Source organism: Somniosus microcephalus, chromosome 5 (genome assembly GCF_052327205.1).
Source record: "Somniosus microcephalus isolate GS21.2 chromosome 5, FLI_Smic_1.0, whole genome shotgun sequence".
Lineage (NCBI taxonomy): Eukaryota > Metazoa > Chordata > Chondrichthyes > Squaliformes > Somniosidae > Somniosus > Somniosus microcephalus.
Window position 1 is genome coordinate 320,648,404 of NC_140991.1, and position 24,892 is coordinate 320,673,295.

The 24,892-nt window shown below is 49.6% G+C and overlaps 1 protein-coding gene across 3 annotated transcripts in view; it reads right to left on the reverse strand.

Annotated features, from left to right (window-relative positions):
- LOC147117917 (rab effector MyRIP-like) overlaps positions 1–24,892 on the reverse strand; it is a 604,936-nt gene that overhangs the window by 24,632 nt on the left and 555,412 nt on the right. For 2 of the 3 annotated variants that reach the window (XM_085989323.1, XM_085989322.1), the window contains 3 exons: positions 23,550–23,633; positions 22,708–22,968; positions 9,333–9,518 (listed from right to left, as the gene is read on the reverse strand). In XM_085989323.1, the coding sequence (XP_085845449.1) occupies positions 9,333–9,518; positions 22,708–22,968; positions 23,550–23,633 (531 nt within the window). The remainder of the gene's footprint in view (positions 1–9,332; positions 9,519–22,707; positions 22,969–23,549; positions 23,634–24,892) is intronic. The other variant, XM_085989324.1, reaches the window with a different exon arrangement.

Here is a 24,892-nt window from a genome sequence, read left to right on the forward strand (position 1 = left end):
AGGCAAGGCTGACAGAACAACAATGACTGTACTTGAAAGTAATTCGTTAGAGTGGAGCACTTTGGGACATTCCTGAGCGACATGAGAAGGTGTTGTATAAATGCAGGTTTTTTTCTCTTTCTATAAACAATTTTTAAAAATTCATTCGCGGGTTGCGGACGTCACCAGCAAGGTCTGCAGTTAGCGCCCATCCCAGTGAGCCAACTTCTTGAATACAACTGACTGTCTCGCTCGGCCATTTCAGAGGGCAATTGAGAGTCAACCACATTGCTGTGGGTCTGGAGTCACATATAGCCCAGACCGGGTAAGGACGGCAGATTTCCTTCCCTAAAGAACATCAGTGAACCAGATGGGTTTTTACAACAATCCGATAGTTTCATGGTCACCATTACTGATGCTAGTTTTTGATTCCAGATTTATTTAATTAACTGATTTTAAATTCCCCAGCTGCCGTGGTGGGATCTGAACTCACGTCTCTGGATCATTAGTCCAGGCCTCTAGATTACTGGATGGCTAGTCCAGTACCATAACCACTATGCTAATATTTAGATGCCAACTGAAATAGCCAACAAAAGCTGACCAACAACTTCAAAACATTGGCACAATTCAAAAATCCTGACAACTCAAAAACGGCCTCCTTCTGTGCCATAAAACATACAACATTCTTACAGGGATTGACAGGGTAGATGCTGAGAGGTTGTTTCCCCTGGCTGGAGAGTCTAGAACCAGGGGGCACAGTCTCAGGATAAGGGGTCGGCCATTTAGGACTGAGATGAGGAGGAATTTCTTCACTCAGAGGGTTGTGAATCTTTGGAATTCTCTGCCCCAGAGGGCTGTGGATGCTGAGTCGTTGAGTATATTCAAGGCTGAGATCGATAGATTTTTGGGCTCTAGGGGAATCAAGGGATATGGGGATCGGGCGGGAAAGTGGAGTTGAGGTCGAAGATCAGCCATGATCTTATTGAATGGCGGAGCAGGCTCGAGGGGCCGAGTGGCCGACTCCTGCTCCTAATTCTTATGTTCTTCTTATTAAAATAAGTCATAATTTTCTTACTTTTAAATTGCCTAATAAGAAATAGGAGATTTAAACCCTATTGCATTGACTCAAAGATCACTCCAGTTAGGGATGTAGCCACCAAATATAGAACTGTAAGATATTGTACCCACTCACATGCCCCCCGCTCCCCCCCACCCCAGTCCAGCTGGTGCTGTATTTCTGGGGGAGGGGAAGGGGGTGCAGAGATATGGTCCCAGGTACGTTTTGAATTTTTACGTTATAAATGGTGCATTCCACTTAATTTTCAATACTTTCAAGCTTTAGAATTGAGAGACTTTTAAAACAGAATAGAAAGAAACAATGGCAGTTGGGTTTGCAACTAACTAACCAGACCCAAAGCTTCTCGTGCCCCCACCCATAGCGCTGCTCCCAGCTCCTCCCCACCCCCAACCCACCCAGAGCGCTGCTCCCAGCTCCTCCCCACCCCCAACCCTCCCATAGCGCTGCTCCCAGCTCCTCCCCACCCCCAACCCACCCATAGCGCTGCTCCCAGCTCCTCCCCACCCCCAACCCACCCAGAGCGCTGCTCCCAGCTCCTCCCCACCCCCAACCCACCCATAGCGCTGCTCCCAGCTCCTCCCCACCCCCAACCCTCCCATAGCGCTGCTCCCAGCTCCTCCCCACCCCCAACCCACCCATAGCGCTGCTCCCAGCTCCTTCCCACCCCTAACCCACCCAGAGCGCTGCTCCCAGCTCCTCCCCACCCCCAACCCACCCATAGCGCTGCTCCCAGCTCCTCCCCACCCCCAACCCACCCAGAGCGCTGCTCCCAGCTCCTCCCCACCCCCAACCCACCCAGAGCGCTGCTCCCAGCTCCTCCCCACCCCCAACCCACCCACAGCGCTGCTCCCAGCTCCTCCCCACCCCCAACCCACCCAGAGCGCTGCTCCCAGCTCCTCCCCACCCCCAACCCACCCACAGCGCTGCTCCCAGCTCCTCCCCACCCCCAACCCACCCAGAGCGCTGCTCCCAGCTCCTCCCCACCCCCAACCCTCCCATAGCGCTGCTCCCAGCTCCTCCCCACCCCCAGCACTCGCAGAGCGCTGCTCCCAGCTCCTCCCCACCCCCAGCACTCGCAGAGCGCTGCTCCCAGCTCCTCCCCACCCCCAACCCACCCACAGCGCTGCTCCCAGCTCCTCCCCACCCCCAGCACTCGCAGAGCGCTGCTCCCAGCTCCTCCCCACCCCCAGCACTCGCAGAGCGCTGCTCCCAGCTCCTCCCCACCCCCAACCCACCCACAGCGCTGCTCCCAGCTCCTCCCCACCCCCAGCACTCGCAGAGCGCTGCTCCCAGCTCCTTCCCACCCCTAACCCACCCAGAGCATGGCTCCCAGCTCCTCCCCACCCCCAACCCACCCATAGCGCTGCTCCCAGCTCCTCCCCACCCCCAACCCACCCACAGCGCTGCTCCCAGCTCCTCCCCACCCCCAACCCTCCCATAGCGCTGCTCCCAGCTCCTCCCCACCCCCAACCCTCCCACAGCGCTGCTCCCAGCTCCTCCCCACCCCCAACCCTCCCATAGCGCTGCTCCCAGCTCCTCCCCACCCCCAACCCTCCCATAGCGCTGCTCCCAGCTCCTCCCCACCCCTAACCCACCCAGAGCATGGCTCCCAGCTCCTCCCCACCCCCAACCCTCCCATAGCGCTGCTCCCAGCTCCTTCCCACCCCCAACCCACCCATAGCGCTGCTCCCAGCTCCTACCCACCCCCAACCCACCCAAAGCACGGCTCCCAGCTTCTCCATTCTGCCAGATATTGCTAGAAGCTTTCCCCCAAATCCAACATGTGCTGCTCAGCCAATTGGGAAGGCAGCCTGCTCCTGGACCACCGTCAATGCTGTTCCTAACCTTGCTGGTCTGAGATGCAGGAGACTGGCGCTGTGAAACTACCTCCTGTGAATTTCCCCTCCCTTCCGGCACATGAGGAGACGCCTGAGCAGCGAGGGATCAGATTCCACAAACTGCCAGTCAGCATTCCCAGGGATTGGTGCTCACATTCTAACCAGCGTCTAGTAGAATCATAGAATAGTGCAGCACAGGAGGAGGCCATTCGGCCCATCGAGTCTGCGCCGGCTCTTTCGAAGAGCGATCCAGTCAGTCCCACTCCCCCGCTCGTTCCCCACATCCCTGCAATTTTTTCTCCTTCAAGTATTTATCCAATTCCCTTTTGAAAGCTCCTATTGAATCTGCCTCCACCGCCCTATCAGGCAGCGCATTCCAAATCCTCACCACTCGCTGCGTAAAAAGGTTTTTCCTCCTGTCGCCTCTGCTTCTTTATTGGGCCTTTATTGCAAGGGGGATGGAGTATAAAAGTAGGGAAGTCCTGCTACAACTGTACAGGGCGCAGGTGAGACCACACCTGGAGTACTGCGTCCAGTTTTGGTCTCCTTATTTAAGGAAGGATTTACTTGCATTGGAGGCAGTTCAGAGCGTTGCGTGACCGCTTTGTTTGTGGGTTGAAAAATGAACGTATCAGAAGTAAATTGTTGACAACCCCATACTTGACATTTGACTTAGCTTGTCAGACAGCTATGTCGATGGATATGGCCGACCGACACTCCCGAGAGTTCCGCAACATTTCCAGTCGTCAGACAACCGAGGCTAAAAGTAAAAGGCAGTTGGGCCCCAAGGCCTCAGCCACTGGCCACGGTAACAGTGCATTGAAGTCGTGCTATCGGTGCCTGGGACAACACATCACTCAAAGCTGTCCATATGTGAAGGCAGAGTGTTTCTACTGCAAGAAAACTGGGTATCTTGCGAAGGCGTGTCGAAGAGTAAACCGATTGGCAATGCTAGAAGTAGAAATCGCCAGACACTACATACCGTTGAAGAGAAGCAGCAGGACGAGGAGTTTCTGGAGATTCACGTCATCAGGAGCACGACGGTATCTAACAGCGATTCGTGAGGTATCGTCGTCCAAGTAGATGTCGCAGGAACCAGGGTACACCCACATCCGTGAGCGCTGTACCGGAATCACTATATTGTGACAAGTTGTGTGATTATCGACTAGAGAAATCGAAGGTAGAGCTGCGAGGCTACTCAGGAGAGTAAATCCCTGTAGTAGGAAGTGTCACCGTACCAGTGAAATACAAGGATCAGTGTCAGAGCTTGCCTCTCACAGTAGCGGCAGGAGTCAAGCCAGCCTTGATAGGTAGAAATTGGTTGGGATCGCTGAAGCTGGATTGGAATGAGATTTTTCATCTGGAAGCAAAATTTGCATCGAAAGATGATGTCATCAAGCAGTACCTGAAGGTGTTCAGTGAAACGGGCAGTCCGATCCAAGACTTCAAGGCGAGTGTCAGAGTGCAGAAGGACACAAGACCAGTTTACTGCAAGCCACGTCCCGTACCATACGCACTCAAGGAGAAAGTTGAGCAAGAACTCAAAAGACTGGAAATTGAGATCATTATCTCTAAGGTAGATCTGAGTAATTGGGCTACACCCATTGTTGTTGTACCTAAGTCAGATGGTAAGGTTATAAGGTAACCGTAAACCAGGTTCTAGAGTGTAATCTACCCAATACGTTGCCAAATGTGGAAGATTTGTTCACAATGCTGACAGGTGGCCAGATCTTTTCGAAGTTAGATTTAACAAACGCCTACCTACAACTTGAGTTAGATGAAGAGTTCAAGTCATGCTTGACTATAAATACTCACCGAGGCCTATATCAGTTCAATAGGCTACCATTTGGAGTGTCTTCTGTCCCCGACATATTCCAGGAGGTGATGAACCAAATTTTGCATGGGATTGAAGGGGTAAGTGTGTTATTTGGATCACAGACTCATTTCAGCACCAAACAGGCAAATCCATGATGAGGTGTTGAATGAAGTGCTCAAACGACTAGAGAAGCACAGAGTACGAGTGACAGCTCACCAGTGTGAGTTGTTTCAAAACTCAGTGGAGTACTTAGGGCACAGAGTAGACAAAGATGGTTTACATCCAACCAAGGGAAAGCTGGATGCAATCAGAAATGCACCCACTCCCAAGAAAGTCTCTGAACTTCGATCATTTTTGGGTCTTTTGAATTATTACGGAAAGTTCCTCCCAAACTTGGCGACATTGTTACATCCACTGAATGAGCTGTTGAGAAAACAGATCCCTTGGAAGTGGTCAAAAGAATGCGACACAGCATTCAGAGTGTAAAAGCCAGTTAGTAGAGAGTACCATGTTAGTTCACTATGATGTATCTAAGGAGATCAATCTAGCGTGTGACGCCTCTCCGTACAGAGTTGGGGCAGCGATCTCTCATGTACTAGATAGTGGGGAGGAGAGACCAATTGCTTTTGCTTCACGCACTCTCAGAGTCAGTGAGTGGAATTATGCGCAGATCGAAAGGGAAGCTGTGTCATTGATTTTTGAGGTCAAGAAGTTTCACAAATACTTGTTTGGTCGTAAGTTTATCATAGTTACTGACCATACGCCCCTGACAGCAATCCGCCATCCAAAGACCCCAGTTCCAACCTTAGCTGCAGCCCGAATGCAGAGATGGGCTTTGATTTTGTCAGCGTATACGTATGACATTGAGTACAGACGATCAGCTGATCACAGTAATGCTGATGCTATGTCCAGGTTGCCATCCCCATCACAAGTTACACCCAATAAGGAAGAAGTGTTCTGTTTCTCATACATTGATGAGCTGCCAGTCACAGCTGAAGAGATTGGTAGGGCAACCAAACGTGACCCAATTATGTCAAAAGTGTATGATTACATAGCAAATGGATGGTCAAACCAGGTATCAGAGGAAGATATCCATCCATACTTCGTTCACAGGAATGAATTGTCAGTGGATAAAGATTGTATCATGTGGGGAGCAAGAGTGGTTATCCCAAATAGGTTCAGGTCTAAATTGTTCAGAGATCTTCATGACCAGCACCTGGGGATGTGCTTGACTAAGAGCTTTGCACGCAGTTACTTATGTTGGCCAGGAGAGTACATAGTCAGTCAGTGTACAACATGTCAATCGGTGAGCAAGAAACCACCATCAGTACCATTACAGACATGGAAATGGCCTCCCAGAGTGTGGCAAAGGTTACAGGTAGATTTTGCTGAGCTAGAAGGACAGCAATTGTTCATAGTGATAGAGGGTCACTCAAAGTGGGTAGAGATGTTTCCGATGCAGATAATAACAAGAAGCAAAACACTAGACAATTTGTGAAGATTGTTTTCTTCTTACGGCCTCCCAGAAGAAATTGTGTCTGATAATGGGCCGCAATTTTGTTCAGAAGAGTTCACACAGTTCATGAGCAGAAACTGCGTGAAACATAGCAAAGTTCCACCGTACCACCCTGCTTCAAATGGTGCAGCAGAGCGCACAGTACAAATTGTCAAACGTGCCCTCATCGAGCAAATGTTGGATCCAAATCCATAGAAACGTCAGCTGTCGTTGGACCACAAACTGGCAAATTTTCTGATTACCTATCGGAATACTCCTCATACCAGTTGTTTCTCAAACGACAGCCACAAACCAGGTTCTCGTTGTTAAAGCCAAACTTGGCACAGTCCGTAGAAGGGAAACAATCAAGGCAGAAAGAGAGTCCTGATAAAGGTAGAGTTAGAGAGAGAAGTGGGAAGTTGAACCAGAAGGTTAGAGTGAAGAACCAACACCATAAATGGTTAAAGTGGTTACCAGGAAGAGTAGTGAAGATATGAGGCTCTCGCATGTATTTGGTCAAGATGTTTGATCATGGAAAGGTTAGGTTTATTCACATTGATCATATCTTACCTACAGATGTGGAAGGAGTTGAAAGCTGGGATGATTCAATTTATTCTGATGAGTCAGATAGTCTAGTTACAAGTAGAGTACCAGAAGCAAATCCTACATCAGACGTACCAGAAACAAGTCCAAGACAAAGTCAGGATTTAAATCTGAGCCCGAGTCAGGCAGACAAACAGTCTGAAAGTGTAGAGTCCAAATGTAGATCAAGGTCAGCCCTTGGAGAAAAATTCTCTGCAGGCTCAGCCTAGAATGAGTCAAAGTCCTACAACAAGATCTGAAAGTTCAGTTCAAGAAGTATCCTCTTCAAAACAGAAAACCAGTGGTTAAATTTAATCTGTAAATATGAAAAATAAGTTCATATCTTTTGTTTGTGTTACAGAATTCTATAGTAGAATTTGGAAACATAAAATGGGTTCCATTTGAGAAATGTATGCCAAGAGTTGTGCACCCTCTGGGTGGAAAAAGTTCTCCTCAACTCCCCTCTAATCCTTCTACCAATTACTTTAAATCGATGCCCCCTGGTTATTGACCTCTCTGCTAAGGGAAATAGGTCCTTCCTATCCACTCTATCTAGGCCCCTCATAATTTAATGGTGGGGTCTGGAACTCACTGCCTGAAAGGGTGGGAGAGGCAGAAACCCTCATCACATTTAAAAAGTACTTGGATATGCACTTGAAGTGCCGGAACCTCCAGGGCTACGGACCAAGAGCTGGAAAGTGGGATTAGGCTGGAGAGCTCTTTGTCGGCCGGCACAGACACGATGGGCCGAATGGCCTCCTTCTGTGCCGTAAATTTCTATGATTCTATGATTCTGTGTTTTGGCTTGGTGAAGCGCACTCACTCTCATTTATATACGGGAACGTTACAGAGAAAACTGAACACAGAGAGGAAAAAGGTTTCCTCCTGCTCTAGGTTCATCGGGATGGAGAAGCAATTAAAATCTGACTTCTTCAGTGACACGTTTGCTGATCTTGTGAGGTTCACCGGGTGAGGGGGAAGGAGGAGAGAAAACTAGTTGCAGAGGTGAAACAGCGATTTACTTGTACTTCTTGCAATTTAATATACTGTATTCGCTACTCACGATGTGGTCTCCTCTACATTGGGGAGACCAAACGCAGATTGAGTGACCGCTTTGCGGAACACCTCCGTTCAGTCCGTTAGGGGGACCCCGAGCTTCCGGTCGCCTGTCACTTTAATTCTCCGCTTCACTCCCACTCTGATCTCTCTGTCCTCGGCCTCTTACACTGTTCCAATGAAGCTCAACGTAAGCTCGAGGAACAGCACCTCATCTTTCGATTAGGCACTTTACAGCCTTCTGGACTCAACATTGAGTTCAACAATTTCAGACTATAACCCCTGACCCATTTTTTCAGGTGGCAGCTGTTGATGATTCTGCCATCCCTATTTGCAACATTTAATCTCTCCTGCCTTCCATCCCATCACAGACCGTCCCTTTAGTCCCTTCCTCCCCTCCTCCACTCTCCCTGCCCCAACACCTGCTTAAAACCTGTTATATCTCCAACTTTTTCCAGTTCTGACGAAGGGTCACGGAACTGAAACGTTAACTCTGTTTCTCTCTCCATGGATGCTGCCTGGCCTGCTGAGTGTTTCCAGCATTTTCTGTTGTTATTTCAGATTTCCAGCATCCGCAGTATTTTGCCGTTGTATTAGTTGCAGAGGGGAACCCTTCCCTACATTTTTCAAGTACACGCTGGCAGGAGCAGGGCCAGTACGAGAGGACTGGAGTATTCTAAAGCCCAGGGAGCTGTACTAGAAACCAGGTTGTGGATTGATGTTCATGGTTACAGAAGATCAGCGTCAAAGCATATAGAATAAAAGGTATTATCTGCTCATCACCTCATTGCTGTTTGTGGGAGCTTGCTGTGCACACATTGGCTGCCGCGTTTCCTACATTACAACAGTGACTTCACTTCAAAAGTAACTCATTGGCTTTGGGATGTCCTGAGGTTGTGAAGGGCGCTATATCAATGTAAGTTATTTCTAAAGGTGTGAATTTTTGTGCCGCTCGCTGATGTGGTCAACACAAGCCCCTATTGTCCTGATCTTCAGGTCCGATTCTACTTTGTTGTTAATTTCCAATTTTATATCCATTCATTTTCCCTTCTAGTTTAGTTGAAAACAGTATTGTGAAAGTACACTTTAGCAATGTCCAGATAAAGTTCCAATTATTAAACTGCACTTTTTACTTTATTTGTTCCTGGGATGAGGGCGTCGCTGGCAAGGCCAGCATTTATTGCCCATCCCTAATTGCCCTTGAGAAGGTGGTGGTGAGCCGCCTTCTTGAACCGCTGCAGTCCGTGTGGTGAAGGTGCTCCCACAGTGCTGTTAGGGAGGGAGTTCCAGGATTTTGATCCAGCGACGATGAAGGATCGGCCGATATATTTCCAAGTCAGGATGGTGTGTAACATGGAGGGGAACTTGGAGGTGGTGGTGTTCCCATGCGCCTGCTGCCCTTGTCCTTCTAGGTGGAAGAGGTCACGGGTTTGGGAGGTGCTAACTGTACCAAAAAAAATCCAACAGGATATTATTTGCTGCCCTTACATTTTCCTCTAGTTTAGAGAACTGCTCTTCAAGTTTCACTGCGTTCTTCTCTGTCGGAATTCTTCCTGCACATGACTGTGACAGGGAAGCACTTTCCCCTGTGGTCGCCCCAATCAGATCCTCTGTAGCATTGATGACTTTCAACGCCTCTGTTGTGATGTTGCAGAGAGAGATGGCAGAATATTTCTGTTTGGTTAGAACAGAGGAAGGGACAGAGAGAACAGTGAAATTAGTAAATAGATGTAAGCTCAGAAATAATAAGTTAGTAAATTAAATGCATCCACAGGCAAACCAACAGAATGCAGGAATGTTCCAAGGCAGGACTGTAAACTGGCGCAGTACAGATCAGTATTTGAAAGCATGCACACTGATTAAAGCTTTAGTATTTCTCTTGTGGATTAATGTATAGTTTATTGTAGAACATCCTGCTGAACTAATGGACACCGTTGTTCACAGAAATCACAGAAACCCCACAATGCAGATAGAGGCCATTTCGGCCCATCGAGCCTGCACCGACACATATCCCACCCTATCCCCGTAACCCCACGTATTTAATCCCCCTAACACTAAGGGTCAATTTATCATAGTCAATCAACCTAACCCGCACATCTTTGGACTGTGGGAGGAAACCGGAGCACCCGGAGGAAACCCACGCAAACACGGGGAGAATGTGCAAACTCCACACAGACCTATGCTGCATACTGACCTATGCTGCAATGACTGAAATCAAATGTCACAATTGGATTTTTAAAAAAATCTCAATTCTTTGGTACAAGTGTATGACCTGTTGTAACATTTTGACAGACATTTTGTGATAACGGATTGCCTCTTGTTCTATCATCACTGCAGTCTAATTTTCAGAATAGCAATTTGCTAACTGTCCCATTTTCAGATGACTGCACTGAACACAGTCATTCCCCGATGTGTTAACATAACAGTAACAATCTTTATTTTAATGAGCAACGAGGCAAAGTTATTAGTAAATTGTAACTGTTCCTGATCGTCCAATCACACAATTAAAGCTGTGTTGTTAACGCAACTCAAAAGGTGTCTATAACACATTTTGTTTTTATTTATTCATGGGATGTGGGCGTCGCTGGCAAGTCCAGCATTTATTGCCCATCCCTAGTTGCCCTTGAGAAGGTGGTGGTGAGCCACCTTCTTGAATCTCTGCAGTCCGTGTGGTGAAGGTACTCCCACAGTGCTGTTAGGGAGGGAGTTCCAGGATTTTGACCCAGCGATGATGAAGGAACGGCCGATATATTTCCAAGTCAGGATGCTGTGTGACTTGGAGGGGAACTTGGAGGTGGTGGTGTTCCCATGCGCCTGCTGCCCTTGTCCTTCTAGGTGGAAGAGGTCGCGGGTTTGGGAGGTGCTGCCGAAGGAGCCTTGGCGAGTTGCTGCAGTGCATCTTGTATTTCAGACTGTTTCTTGAATAAATTCAAACCAAAACCCTCCCATATTCTAAAGTCTAGTCCTCAGTGAGACTGGGCTTCATGTTGTTTTCCACAATCTAAACCCAGATTTAATTTTAATAAACAGCCCATCTGGGTAATAATTACTTGCACAGCTGGGTGTTTATATTAACCCTCACCATCAGTAAGTAACATCATTTCCACAGATAAAAATACCTGAACACCATCATCAGTAAATCTAAATACAGTACGTAAATCCTCACTCCCCACACCAGGAAATAGTTGCAATGGGATCGGAGACCACGGCTTGTTATTGCCAATAATAAGCCTGTGACAAATTTCTGCCATCTTGGGTAGGGTTCTGGGACAGACCGCCAGAGCGCCCGCTTGTTTCAGGCAGGGGTGGGTGGCGCTATTTGTAATATACGAACTGGGATCTGGGTGGTACATCGGAGCCCGAATGTAAGTCATTGAATCATTCCTAGCAGAGAAGGAGGCCATTTGGCCCATCGTGCCTATGCTTCCACATGGCTCCAGATTCATGTGGCAAAAACAAGGTGGGCGGTGGCTGTAGTCTGCCCCCTGCCCGCCCATTATCCTGCCTGAAGTTAAAATCATTGTTGCCGCGGGAAACCAGCAACACATTTGTTCAGGAATCAGTCAAGTCAATAAACTTCTTTTTGTGGCTGGAGCCACTTATTGAAACGTTACTGCGAGGTCGGCAGCCAGTGGAAGCTGCGATTCTCTCTCTCGATGAATGCTGGACCGTTCGGGGAGTCCATCGCAGGGACAAAGTGCCATTTGGGAGAAATGTTTGCAGGAAGTGGCTAAATCCTGACATTAACCTCACTATAGTAAAATCTGTTAAACTCTCAGTTGATTACTTTATTTCAAAAGAAATGCCGGTGAAATGAATCACGTCTCCGGGTATAAACCAAAACCTTGGCTGCTCAACCTTCATTCTGCTGGAGCTCCACGGATGGAATGGAATTTGCATTCTGATCAAGAAGGTTGACCAAGAGACAAAAATAAGTACTTTAAGGCTCTGGAGAGAGTACAGAAGAGATTTACTAGAATGGTTCCAGGGATGAAGGATTACAGTTATCGGGAGAGACTGGAGAAGCTGAGGGTTGTTCTCCTTGGAGCTAAGAGGAGATTTGTTAGAGGTGTTTAAAATCATGGAGGGTTTAGATCGAGTAAATAAAGAGAAACTGTTTCCAGTGGCTGAAGGGTCGATAACCAGAGGGCAAAAGAACCAGAGGCGACAGGAGGAAAAACTCTTTTACGCAGCGAGTGGTGAGGATTTGGAATGCGCTGCCTGATAGGGCGGTGGATACAGATTCAATAGTAGCCTTCAAAATGGAATTGGAGAAATACTTGAAGGAGAAAAGAATTGCAGGGATGTGGGGAAAGAGCGGGGGAGTGGGACTGCTGGATTGCTCTTCGAAAGAGCCGGCGCAGACTTGATGGGCCGAATGGCCTCCATCTGTGCTATGATTCTGTGATTCTAAGTCTAAAAGATAAAGCCAGCTCAGAAAAAGACACATTAACCCTTTCTGGACTAATTATAGCTCAATCATTTCTTAAAACTATTGTGGTATTTCAGTATCTTGTGCACTAGGTAATCTGACAAATAGCTTGAACCAGGATTGGCCTGATGGTAAATTACTTTCCAACTAAATACCATGACAGTGAGCTAATCCCATAATTAAAGGATCATTGTTTTCTAACCCATACACAGCAGGTATAAGGACACAGGTTTTAGCTCATCGGGGCTCAGTCTGGTGACGGAAAAGGCGGTGGACGCAAGGATGTTGGGAAAAAGTCTGAATCGTAACAAAAGCCTTCTGCCCCCAGGTGACGAGCATCACTAAAACATACCGTGTTAGGGCATCAGAATATTTGCTTGAAAGATATCGGGGGAAAATCCGGTTGCTTTGCGCCTCCTGTTAGGGGGCGTTAACGGGGCGCAAAGCCCCTAGCGCCCGGGCGCGGTGCCGTTAACGCCTCCCGTGAAATTCAGCAGGAGGTTAGCGGCGGCGGTAACCGTTAGCGCCCCGTGGCGCTGCACCTCTGGCAATGATGTCATCACCATGCGCAGAGCCCCGCTTGCGTCCCAGCCGCGATCTTTGGCAGCACCCCCCGACTTACCGCCGGATGCTATGTCCGACGGGGTCAGGGGGGCCTACCTGCGGCCGGGGCGGCGCAAATTAAAGAAGAGGTGCTGGGCAGCCATTTTGCTGTCCCCGGCCTCCTGTGCAGCCCCTCCGCGGAGTGCCGGCTGCGCTCTGTGACCCCGGCACTTCTCTTGAGTGCCGGGCTCTTTTGCTGGCACTCCCGATCCCTGGTGGCCCAGCTGGGCCCCGGGACGCGCTGCGCTAGGCCTCTCCCCTTTATTAAAGGAAGGCAGGCCTGCAGTCGTGCTGCGGCACGTACCGCCGCGATATTCACTTACAGCGCCCCAAGAGGGAGGTGAGACGCTTCCAGTAGCGCCCCGCCTCCCTCTTCGGGCGCTACCAGTGAATTTCAGGCACGGGGGCGCTAACTGTTCCGGCCGCTAAGTTCGCGCCCCAAGTGGGCGCGATCCCATTTTGCCCCCATCTTGTCTGAATTTTAAAACAAGGAATATGGAAATTTTCACCCAATACCCAAAGTGCTCCTTCACTTTGTTGACTTGCTGGTTTATTGTGTGAGTGCAAGAGGGAGTTTCAGGATCCCTGCCCATACATTGGTCTTGTTGAGCATCTGCATAAGGCCCCACCTTCGATAATGTTACTGAATTACTGCCCAGGAGCACCAACAGTATTTCGCTCTTAAAAAGGACTTGCATTTCTCCAGCGCCTTTCATGAACACCGAACGTCCCAAAGCACTTTACAGCCAATGAAGTACTTTTTGAAGTGTAGTCACTGTTGTGGGAAACGAAGGCAGCCAATTTGCACACAGCAAGCTCCCACAAACAGCAATGTGATAAATGACCAGATAATCTGTTTTAGTGATGCATCTCTCAAAATAGACGTGAAACCGAGGCATATCTTTCTCGGCTACTGCACATTTGAAAACAAAACAAGAATCAGTTATGATCGCGTTGAATGGCGGAGCAGGCGAGGGGCCGAATGGCCTACTCCTGCTCCTATCTTCTATGTTTCTAAGAATCAGTCTTGGCTCCCCCAATGGCTCAGCTGTTTAAAGCAGGAGGGGGCTGGGCCCTGCAGACCAGGATGGGCCCGGGCCCTGCAGACCAGGATGGGCCCGGGCCCTGCAGACCAGGATGGGCCCATATATGATCCTCGGGCTCTGTTGGGTTAGTATATTTCAGTTGGGGAAATAGCAAAGGGGCAGCAATTTACCGCAGCATCCCTGTCTAGAGAGACAAGAACATCAGCCAAAGCTCCCACTTCTGAGTGCTACCTTGCTGGAAATGCCCAGATACTGTGGGAAATAATCAAAGGGCACCATAGCCCAGATATCTACGTGGGTGCGGGGATAGTGCTGGGGGGAAACGCTGCAATCCTGCCCAATTAATTTATATTCTTTCCATTTCTTGCCTGGCAGCCGGCCAAACTGACAGGCTGGTCGGTTAGCGGGCAGGAGAACTAGTGGCAGGAGGCCGCAGCGGGGGTCGGTCCCCAGCATTCGTGGGCCAGGCTTTAGAGGGTGGGGGGCGTTCGTGGGGGCGGTCATTCAATTTACCCTGTTGTGAAGTGCCAGGAATCTGTTTGCCTTTTCCCCATGATGGTGTGACTGAGATTAGTAACTGAGAGTACGGGTCAGAACGAACCCGTGGATCAACGCTCTGCTCCAAAGCGCTGTTCCACCCTCTGAATTCGCATTTTCAACACAGAAGGAGCAAGTATAAAATATAGATGCTGCTACAGTAGGCCGGCTGAAGATCAAAGGATGGATCTATCAGTTCCTTCCAACAACCAAGTGTTTCCAACAGAAAACAGGGCAGAAGATTGGCCCTTGAGACAGAACTGACACACCAATCAGCGGTAATGAGTGAAGCGCAGGCTCTCCAGCCTGAAACAACTACTTCAGAAGCAGGCAGTTCTGAAAATGTTTCTTTCAGGAGTCATGGATCTCTGTCTGCAGATCAAAACAGAAGCTGGTGGCCTGAGAGCTTGTTAAAAAAAAAATCAATGTTACGCAACGCCAACCTGTCACCCCTCTGAACACCGCAACTCACTCATGTCGCTAATTGACACAAGAGAGGTACTTGAAGAGGTTCTTTGTGTAGCTTTTATGCAGACATTAGAATAAGAGACGCAGACAATATGACTCATCTCTGCTATTGCTGAGCGCTCTGCACCTGAATGCCTAGTCTCAACTCGTGCTGACGAGTACCTGGATGATCAATTCTCTGCTAAATTAATAACGTGTTTGCCTAAAAGTTGTTATTTAACTTTATGAACTGTATCCAGATGAAGCATTATTTTGTGCACTTTCCGAACAGACAGATGGATAAAGCATGAACTCAAAATTTCGTGTAGAAATTCTGATCGACAATCCATGCACTGATGCTGAAGGTGTTCGTGCTGCACGATCCTAGTTTTACACTGGCGTTGACCCATTTATTTTCAGTGTCAGGTGTTCAGGCACGAAATTCACTGATTAGAATTGCCACGCTTTGCTGTTCCAAAAATACGGCTGGACCGCAACCGAAGAATTATGTGCGAGACTGAACTCTCCGCCGTTCGCAGCTGGCGATCAAAAATCACTGCGGGGCGGATTTCCGTCTTCACCGCCTGGGCGGTAATCTGGCGGAGTCGATCAACCGGCCGTTGGAATGAAAATCAGGTGGGTTCTACAACAGGCGGTCGTTCCGCCAGATCACCTTCCGTGCAGCGAAGACGGACGTTTCCCCCCACGTCAATAAATGGAGAGATTCATCCTGTGGCCCCTCTGAGTGAGGTTCTCACTTTAAAGGCAATGTCGTCAATCTTCCCTCTAATGTTGGTTTTGGCTCACGCGACCCATTACAGAGGTAGGGAGGGGTTCACTAATGTCCTTTGGGGAAGGAAATCTGCCGTCCTTACCCGGTCTGGCCTATATGTGACTCCAGACCCACAGCAATGTGGTTGACTCTTAACTGCCCTCTGGAATGGCCGAGCAAGTTGCTCAGTTGTAAAAAGACGCTATGAGAAACAATAAGAATAAAACCGGATGGACCACTCGGCATCGACCTCGGCACCAGCTACTGACACAACAACGGCTCACCCAGCCCAGTCGACCCTGCAAAGTCTTCCCCCAAAGTCCAACATCTGGGGACTTGTGCCAAAATTGGGAGAGCTGTCCCACAGACTAGTCAAGCAACAGCCTGACATAGTCATACTCACAGAATCACACCTTTCAGCCAATGTCCCAAACTCCTCCATCACCATCCCTGGGTATGTCCTGTCCCACCGGCAGGACAGACCCACCAGGGGTGGTGGCACAGTGGTATACAGTCGGGAAGGAGTGGCCCTGGGAGTCCTCAACATTGACTGCGGACCCCATGAAGTCTCATGGTTTCAGGTCAAGCATGGGCAAGGAAACCTCCTGCTGATTACCACCTACCGCCCTCCCTCAGCTGATGAATCAGTGCTCCTCCATGTTGAACACCACTTGGAAGAAGCACCGAGAGTAGCAAGAGCACAGAATGTACTCTGGGTGGGGGACTTCAATGTCCATCACCAAGAGTGGCTCGGTAGCACCACTACTGACCGAGCTGGCCGAGTCCTGAAGGACATAACTGCCAGTCTGGGCCTGCGACAGGTGGTGAGAGAACCAACACGAGGGAAAAACCTACTTGACCTCGTCCTCACCAATCTACCTGTCGCTGATGCATCTGTCCATGACAGCATTGGTAGCAGTGACCACCGCACAGTCATTGTGGAGACGAAGTCCCATCTTCACACTGAGGACACCCTCCATCGTATTGTGTGGCACTACCACCGTGCTAAATGGGATATTTTCAGGACAGGTCTAACAGCTCCAAACTGGTCATCAGCAGCCGCAGAATTTTATTCCACCACAATCTGTAACCTCATGGCCGGGCATATCCCTCACTCTACCATTACCACCAAGCCAGGGGACCAACCCTGGTTCAATAAGGAGTGTAGAAGAGCATGCCAGGAGCAGCACCAGGCATACCTAAAAATGAGGTGCCAACCTGGGGAAGCTGCAACACAGGACTACATGCAGGCTAAAAAGCAGAAGCAGCATGCTATAGACAGAGCTAAGCGATCCCACAATCAACGGATCAGATCAAAGCTCTGCAGTCCTGCCACATCCAGTCGTGAATGGTGGTGGACCATTAAACAACTAACGGGAGGAGGAGGCTCCATGAATATCCCCATCCTCAATGATGGAGGAGCCCAGCACGTGAGTGCGAAAGGCAAGGCTAAAGCGTTTGCAACCATCTTCAGCCAGAAGTGCCGAGTGGATGATCCATATCAACCTCCTCCTGAGGTCCCCACCATCACAGAAGCCAGTCTTCAGCCAATTCGATTCACTCCACGTGATATCAATAAACAGCTGAGCGCACTGGATACAGCAAAGGCTATGGACCCCGACAACATCCCGGCTATCGTGCTGAAGGCTTGTGCTCCAGAACTAGCTGCACCTCTAGCCAAGCTGTTCCAGTAAAACTATAACACTGGCATCTATCCGACAATGTGGAAAACTGCCCAGGTATGTCCTGTCCACAAAAAGCAGGCAAATCCAATCCAGCCAATTACCGCCCCATCAGTCTACCCTCAATCATCAGCAAAGTGATGGAAGGTGTCATCGACAATGCTATCAAGCAGCACTTACTCACCAATAACCTGCTCACTGATGCCCAGTTTGGGTTCCGCCAGGACCACTCGGCTCCAGACCTCATTACAGCCTTGGTCCAAACATGGACAAAGGAGCTGAATTCCAGAGGTGAGGTGAGAGTGATTGCCCTGGACATCAAGGCAGCATTTGACCGAGTGTGGCATCATTGAGCCCTAGTAAAACTGAAGTCAATGGGAATCGGGGGGAAAACTCTCCACTGGCTGGAGTCATACCTAGCACAAAGGATGATGGTTGTGGTGGTTGGAGGTCAATCATCACAGCCCCAGGACATCGCTGCAGGAGTTCCTCAGGGCAGTGTCCTAGGCCCAACCATCTTCAGCTGCTTCATCAATGACCTTCCCTCCATCATAAGGTCAGAAATGGGGATGTTTACTGATGACTGCACAGTGTTCAGTGCCATTCGCAACTCCTCAGATAATGAAGCAGTCCATGCCCGCATGCAACAAGACCTGGACGACATTCAGGCTTGGGCTGATAAGTGGCAGGTAACATTCACACCACACAAGTGCCAGGCAATGACTATCTCCAACAAGAGAGAGTCTAGCCACCGCCCCTTGACATTCAATGGCATTACCATCGCCGAATCCCCCACCATCAACATCCTGGGGGTCACCATTGACCAGAAACTTAACTGGACCAGCCACATAAATACTGTGGCAACAAGAGCAGGTCAGAGGCTGGGTATTCTGCGGCGAGTGTCTCACCTCCTGACTCCCCAAAGTCTTTCCACCATCTACAAGGCACAAGTCAGGAGTGTGCTGGAATACTCTCCACTTGCCTGGATGAGTGCAGCTCCAACAACAGTCAAGAAGCTCGACACCATCCAGGACAAAGCAGCCTGCTTGATTGGCACCCCATCCACCACCTTAAACATTCACTCCCTCCACCACCAGCGTACCGTGGCTGCAGTGTGTACCATCTACAAGATGCACTGCAGCAACTCGCCAAGGCTTCTTCGGCAGCACCTCCCAAACCCGCAAACTCTTCCACCTAGAAGGACAAGGGCAGCAGGCGCATGGGAACACCACCACCTCTAAGTTCCCCTCCAAGTCACACACCATCCTGACTTAGAAGTATATCGTTGATCCTTCATCGTCGCTGGATCAAAATCCTGGAACTCCCTCCCTAACAGCACTGTGGGAGCACCCTCGCCACATGGACTACAGCGGTTCAAGAAGGCGGCTCACCACCACCTTCTCAAGGGCAACTAGGGATGGGCAATAAATGCCGGCCTTGCCAGCGACGCCCACAGCCCATAAACTAATATAAAAAAAACTGATAAATCATGAGCTACTTTCAGATAGAGTGGCTCCTCTGTTGCCCTGCCAGGATGCACATTTCGGTGTGGGTGGGAGGGTGGGTGACAGATTCCTGCCCCTCTGAAGCCTGGCATTATTTCACAGGAAGTCCCTGGAGCAGTAATAAACTCGCAGCTTCTTGTGCTGGTCCAGAGGGAGGTGGGTTAGAGCTTGCGCGAGAATAACTCTGATAAAAGCAAATTAAAAAACTTTCTAAAGAGAGGCCATCACGTAGCAATAAGCACAAACTTTATAACATAATCTATCAAAAAATAAACAAGATAGGTTGCTGTTTCATGGTGTTGGCTTGAAGACGTTCTTCGCAGTGGGTCTTCAGCCTGATCCTTCAATCAGTTCATTTATCCTCTTTGTGCTGAGAAACGCATCGCATTATTGCTCGAAGAGCCCACCTTCATGCAAAAATCTATTTTAGAAAACCTTAGATTTTGGTGTGGAAAATGAGATATCTACCATTCCTCACAACTATGACCCACAAAGTAAAATGAACTCACCATTTTAAACTCTTATATCTTTGAAACGGCACAAACTTGCTTTGGAATGTTGTTGGATGAGCAGTTCTACATCACACTCACTCACACTCACACTCACACACTCACACACTCACACTCACACACTCACACACACTCACACTCACACACACTTACACTCACACTCACACACACACACACTCACTCACACTCACACACACTCACACACACACACACTCACACTCACTCACACACTCACATTCTCACTCACACACACACTCGGACTCACACTCACACACTCACTCACACTCACACTCACACATTCACATTCACACTCACTCACACTCACACCCACACTCACACTCACACACTCTCACACTCACACCCACACCCACACTCACACACTCACACACTCTCACACTCACACCCACACACTCACACTCACACACTCACACCCACACTCACACCCACACACACACTCACACTCTCACACTCACACCCACACTCACACACTCACACACTCTCACACTCACACCCACACACTCACACCCACACACACACTCACACCCACACACACACTCACACCCACACTCACACTCTCACACTCACACCCACACTCACACCCACACACACCCACACACACACTCACACCCACACACACTCACACACACACTCACACACACACTCACATTCACACTCACACACACACTCGGACTCACTCTCACTCACACTCACACACTCACACATTCACATTCACACTCACTCACACTCACACCCACACTCACACACTCTCACACTCACACCCACACCCACACTCACACACTCACACACTCTCACACTCACACCCACACACTCACACTCACACGCTCACACCCACACACACTCACACACTCACACCCACACCCACACTCACACACTCTCACACTCACACACTCACACCCACACTCACACACTCACACTCACACTCACACACTCACACCCACACTCACACACTCTCACACTCACACACACACTCACACACTCACACACACTCACACTCACACACACTCACACACACTCACACTCACTCACTCACACACTCACACCCACACTCACACCCACACACTCACACCCACACACACACTCACACTCACACTCACACACACTCACACCCACACACACACACACACACACACACTCACACCCACACTCACACTCACAGACTCACACCCACACTCACACACACACACACACTCACACCCACACTCACACACTCACTCACACTCACACACTCACTCACACTCACACCCACACACTCACACCCACACTCACACACACACACTCACTTTCACACACACACACTCACACTCACACCCACACACTCACACTCACACACCCACACACACACACACACACTCACACTCACACACACTCACACACCCACACCCACACTCACTCACACTCACACACACACACTCACACCTACACACTCACACACCCACACACTCACTCACACGCACACCCACACACTCACACCCACACTCACACACACACACTCACACACCCACACCCACTCACACACTCACACTCACACACCCACACACACTCACACTCACACACACACACCCACACTCACACACACTTACACTCACACACTCACTCACACTCACACCCACACACTCACACCCACACTCACACTCACACACTCACACTCACACACTCACACTCACACCCACACACTCACACCCACACACACTCACACACTCACACTCACACACTCACACACCCACACTCACACACCCACACCCACACTCACACCCACACTCACACCCACACACACTCACACACTCACACTCACACTCACACCCACACCCACACTCACACCCACACACACTCACACCCACACTCACACTCACACACACTCACACCCACACTCACTCTCACACTCACACCCACACCCACACTCACTCTCACACCCACACCCACACCCACTCACACCCACACACACTCACACCCACACTCACCCCCACACCCACACACTCACACTCACACTCACACCCACACACACACACACTCACACCCACACTCACACACACACACTCACACCCACACACACACACTCACAGTCACACACTCACTCACACCCTCACACCCACACTCACACCCACACTCACACCCACACTCACACCCACACTCACACCCACACACCCACACACACTCACACCCACACTCACTCACACTCACACACTCAGTCACACACTCACTCACTCACACCCACACCCACACCCACACCCACACTCACACTCACCCACACCCACACCCACACTCACACTCACACCCACACTCACACACACACTCACACACACACAGACACTCATTCACAAACACACACACACTTACACACTTACTCACACACACACTCACTCACTCTCATTCACACTCACACTCACACACACACACTCACTCACACACACACAAACACTCACTCACACACACACACACACTCACTAGGTCACTCACTCACTTACACTCACACACTCACACACACACTCACACACTTACACTCACTCACACTCTCTCACTCACACTCACACACTCTCACACTCACTCACTCACACTCACACACACTCACACTCTCACACTCACTCACTCACACACACACACTCACACACACTCACTCACTCTCACTCACACACACTCACACACACACTCACTCACTCTCACTCACTCTCACTCACTCTCACTCACACTCACACTCTCACTCACTCACTCACACTCACACACTCACTCTCACTCTCACTCACACACTCACTCTCACTCTCACTCTCACTCACACTCTCACACTCACACTCTCACACTCACTCACACTCACACACACACTCACTCACTCTCACTCACTCTCACTCACTCTCACTCACACTCTCACACTCACTCACTCACTCACACTCACACACTCACACTCACTCTCACTCACACACTCACTCTCACTCTCACTCACTCTCACTCACTCTCACTCTCACTCACTCTCACTCTCACTCACTCTCACTCTCACTCTCACTCACACTCTCACTCACACTCTCACACTCACACTCACACTCTCACACTCACTCACACTCACACTCTCACACTCTCACACTCACTCACTCACACTCACACACACTCACTCACTCTCACTCACTCACTCTCACTCACACTCACACTCTCACACACTCACACACTCACACTCACACACACTCACTCTCACTCACACTCACACACACTCACTCACTCTCACTCACACTCACACACTCACACACACTCACACTCTCACACTCACAGCTGTAACTTCAATAGCTCCTTTCCGCCTGTTCTCCTAAATGTAAACGGTGAACTTACTCTCATGAGTTCACCCTGAATGTGCTTGTGGTCTTCATCACATGAGGAGGTTTCCTGCGCGCCCTCGGTGGGCTCTGGCTCCAGCTCGTCCCCAGACGATGACTCCTTGTCGCTTAGTTTCGTTGCCAGTTGAACCAACTTTGATCTCAGTTTCTCTTCCATTAAATCAGCATGAGTTCTAGAACCTGTGACCCCACTGTCTGTGTCCAGATTGGATTTAGCCTCTGGCTCTTGGATCTTATGTACAGGGATGGGTGATTCCTTTAAAAAAAAACAACTTCTAATTAATTGGCATTTGACTCACTTTGCATGAAATCTATATTTTAAATGTATGTGATGGATCTTCTCCACTTGAATACATCTATTGGCAGCTGAGCCAAGGCTTCGGAGACAGATGACTGGCCACACTGAAAACAAGAGCAACAATGACAATAAGTAGACAAGGTGACCACTACTGTGGAGCGGCAGCTATGGAACGGCAGGGCTGACATCAGCAGCAGGCAACTATCAATGTATTCATACACCGGTGAAACATGAAAACAGCTCGATGCCTCTGGAGGGTATTTGGGGCGGGGGTGGGGGGATCTGTAACATTTATTGGATGCATTAATGTCTTTGGGAGAGTGTGCAGTATTCCTACATCAACGTGACAATGAGCAGCAGGCATGCCGTATGACGAAGCCATGGAACAAGGTACGTAGTGAGTCTGGCTCATCAGAAGGACCTGGGCAAAAGAAACATATTCTGAATAGGTTCATGTGTAAACTCACAATACACTTATTTTATTTTGACACATTCACAGCATTCCGAAGCAGCTGCGTGCAGGCAAACACCAAGATTACCTCTCTGCTCCAGGCGCCCAGACTGATCCTCCTCTCCAGCCTGGCAAGACTCTGCTCCATGACGAACATGCACCTACTCAGCTCCTTAAGGCGAAGAGAAGCGGTTCAGTGTCAGCAGAAGGTGGCCAGCAGAGCATCTGCTCACATCTCCAAACATATGTCCTTCAACTGTTAAATGTACCTGACCTTTGAGCGTGAGTTTCAGGGTGCTGGCAGGGTGTTGGCAGGGTGTTGGCAGGGCGTTGGCAGGGTGCAGGGTGCTGGCAGGGTGCTGGCAGGGCGTTGGCAGGGTGCAGGGTGCTGGCAGGGTGTTGGCAGGGTGCTGGCAGGGCATTGGCAGGGTGCAGGGTGTTGGCAGGGTGTTGGCAGGGTGCTGGCAGGGTGTTGGCAGGGCGTTGGCTGGATGCTGGCAGAGTGGATGCTGGCAGGGTGCTGGCAGGGTGCTGGCAGGGTGCTGGCAGGGTGCAGGGTGCTGGCAGGGTGCAGGGTGCTGGCAGGGTGCAGGGTGCTGGCAGGGTGCTGGCAGGGCGGGTTCTGAGCTTGTGAGTCAAAACAGTTGTGTTTGCTAAAGAGCCGTCCCAGGCTCGATGGGCCAAATGGCCTCTTTTTGTGCTCTATCATTCTAGGACCTCTTTTTACTTTAAATTGATTCTCTTTTCGGATTGGAAGCGCCTGGTTCCGGTAATTTTCTCGCCGGTGATAGAGGAAAACCGCCATTTACGATCAAAACCAAAATTATTTTGCCAAAACAATCTGAATCTGAAAGGTTTATGTTAAAAGGTATCCCAAATAAGGATGGGAAGATGCCAGTAAATTTAAAGTGGGCTAAACCTCATACAAAATGGCAGGTTGCAGCGTGTCATCGCTACCTCATTCCCCAGCTCACCAACTCACTCACAGAAGTAAGTCTTCAAAGTCCATTACAGACACTTTTCACCTGGTTTCCTTTCATTTACTCAGTTATTGTTACGCGTGTCAGTAACAGTGATAGAGATTCTGAGGGTGCTGTTAGCAAAGTGACGGAGGGAGCTTTTAAACACATATTTATTGTTTTTCTTCGAGAACCACTTTTAACACAAGTTTGGAAGGATGAATGAATGGTGTGGGTGCAAATAAGGTCAAAAGCCTATTGTTACAAAATCGTGGAATCCAATCACGTAACCTTTCTTACCAAGGCTTCATCTTATCAAAATTGAAGACCTTCTTCTCCCCTGCACCCTCCACCCTCACCTCCTGCGAGTGCGAGGAGCTCATGGACTTCTTCTCCCCTGCACCCTCCGCCCTCACCTCCTGCGAGAGCGAGGAGCTCATGGACTTCTTCTCCCCTGCACCCTCCGCCCTCA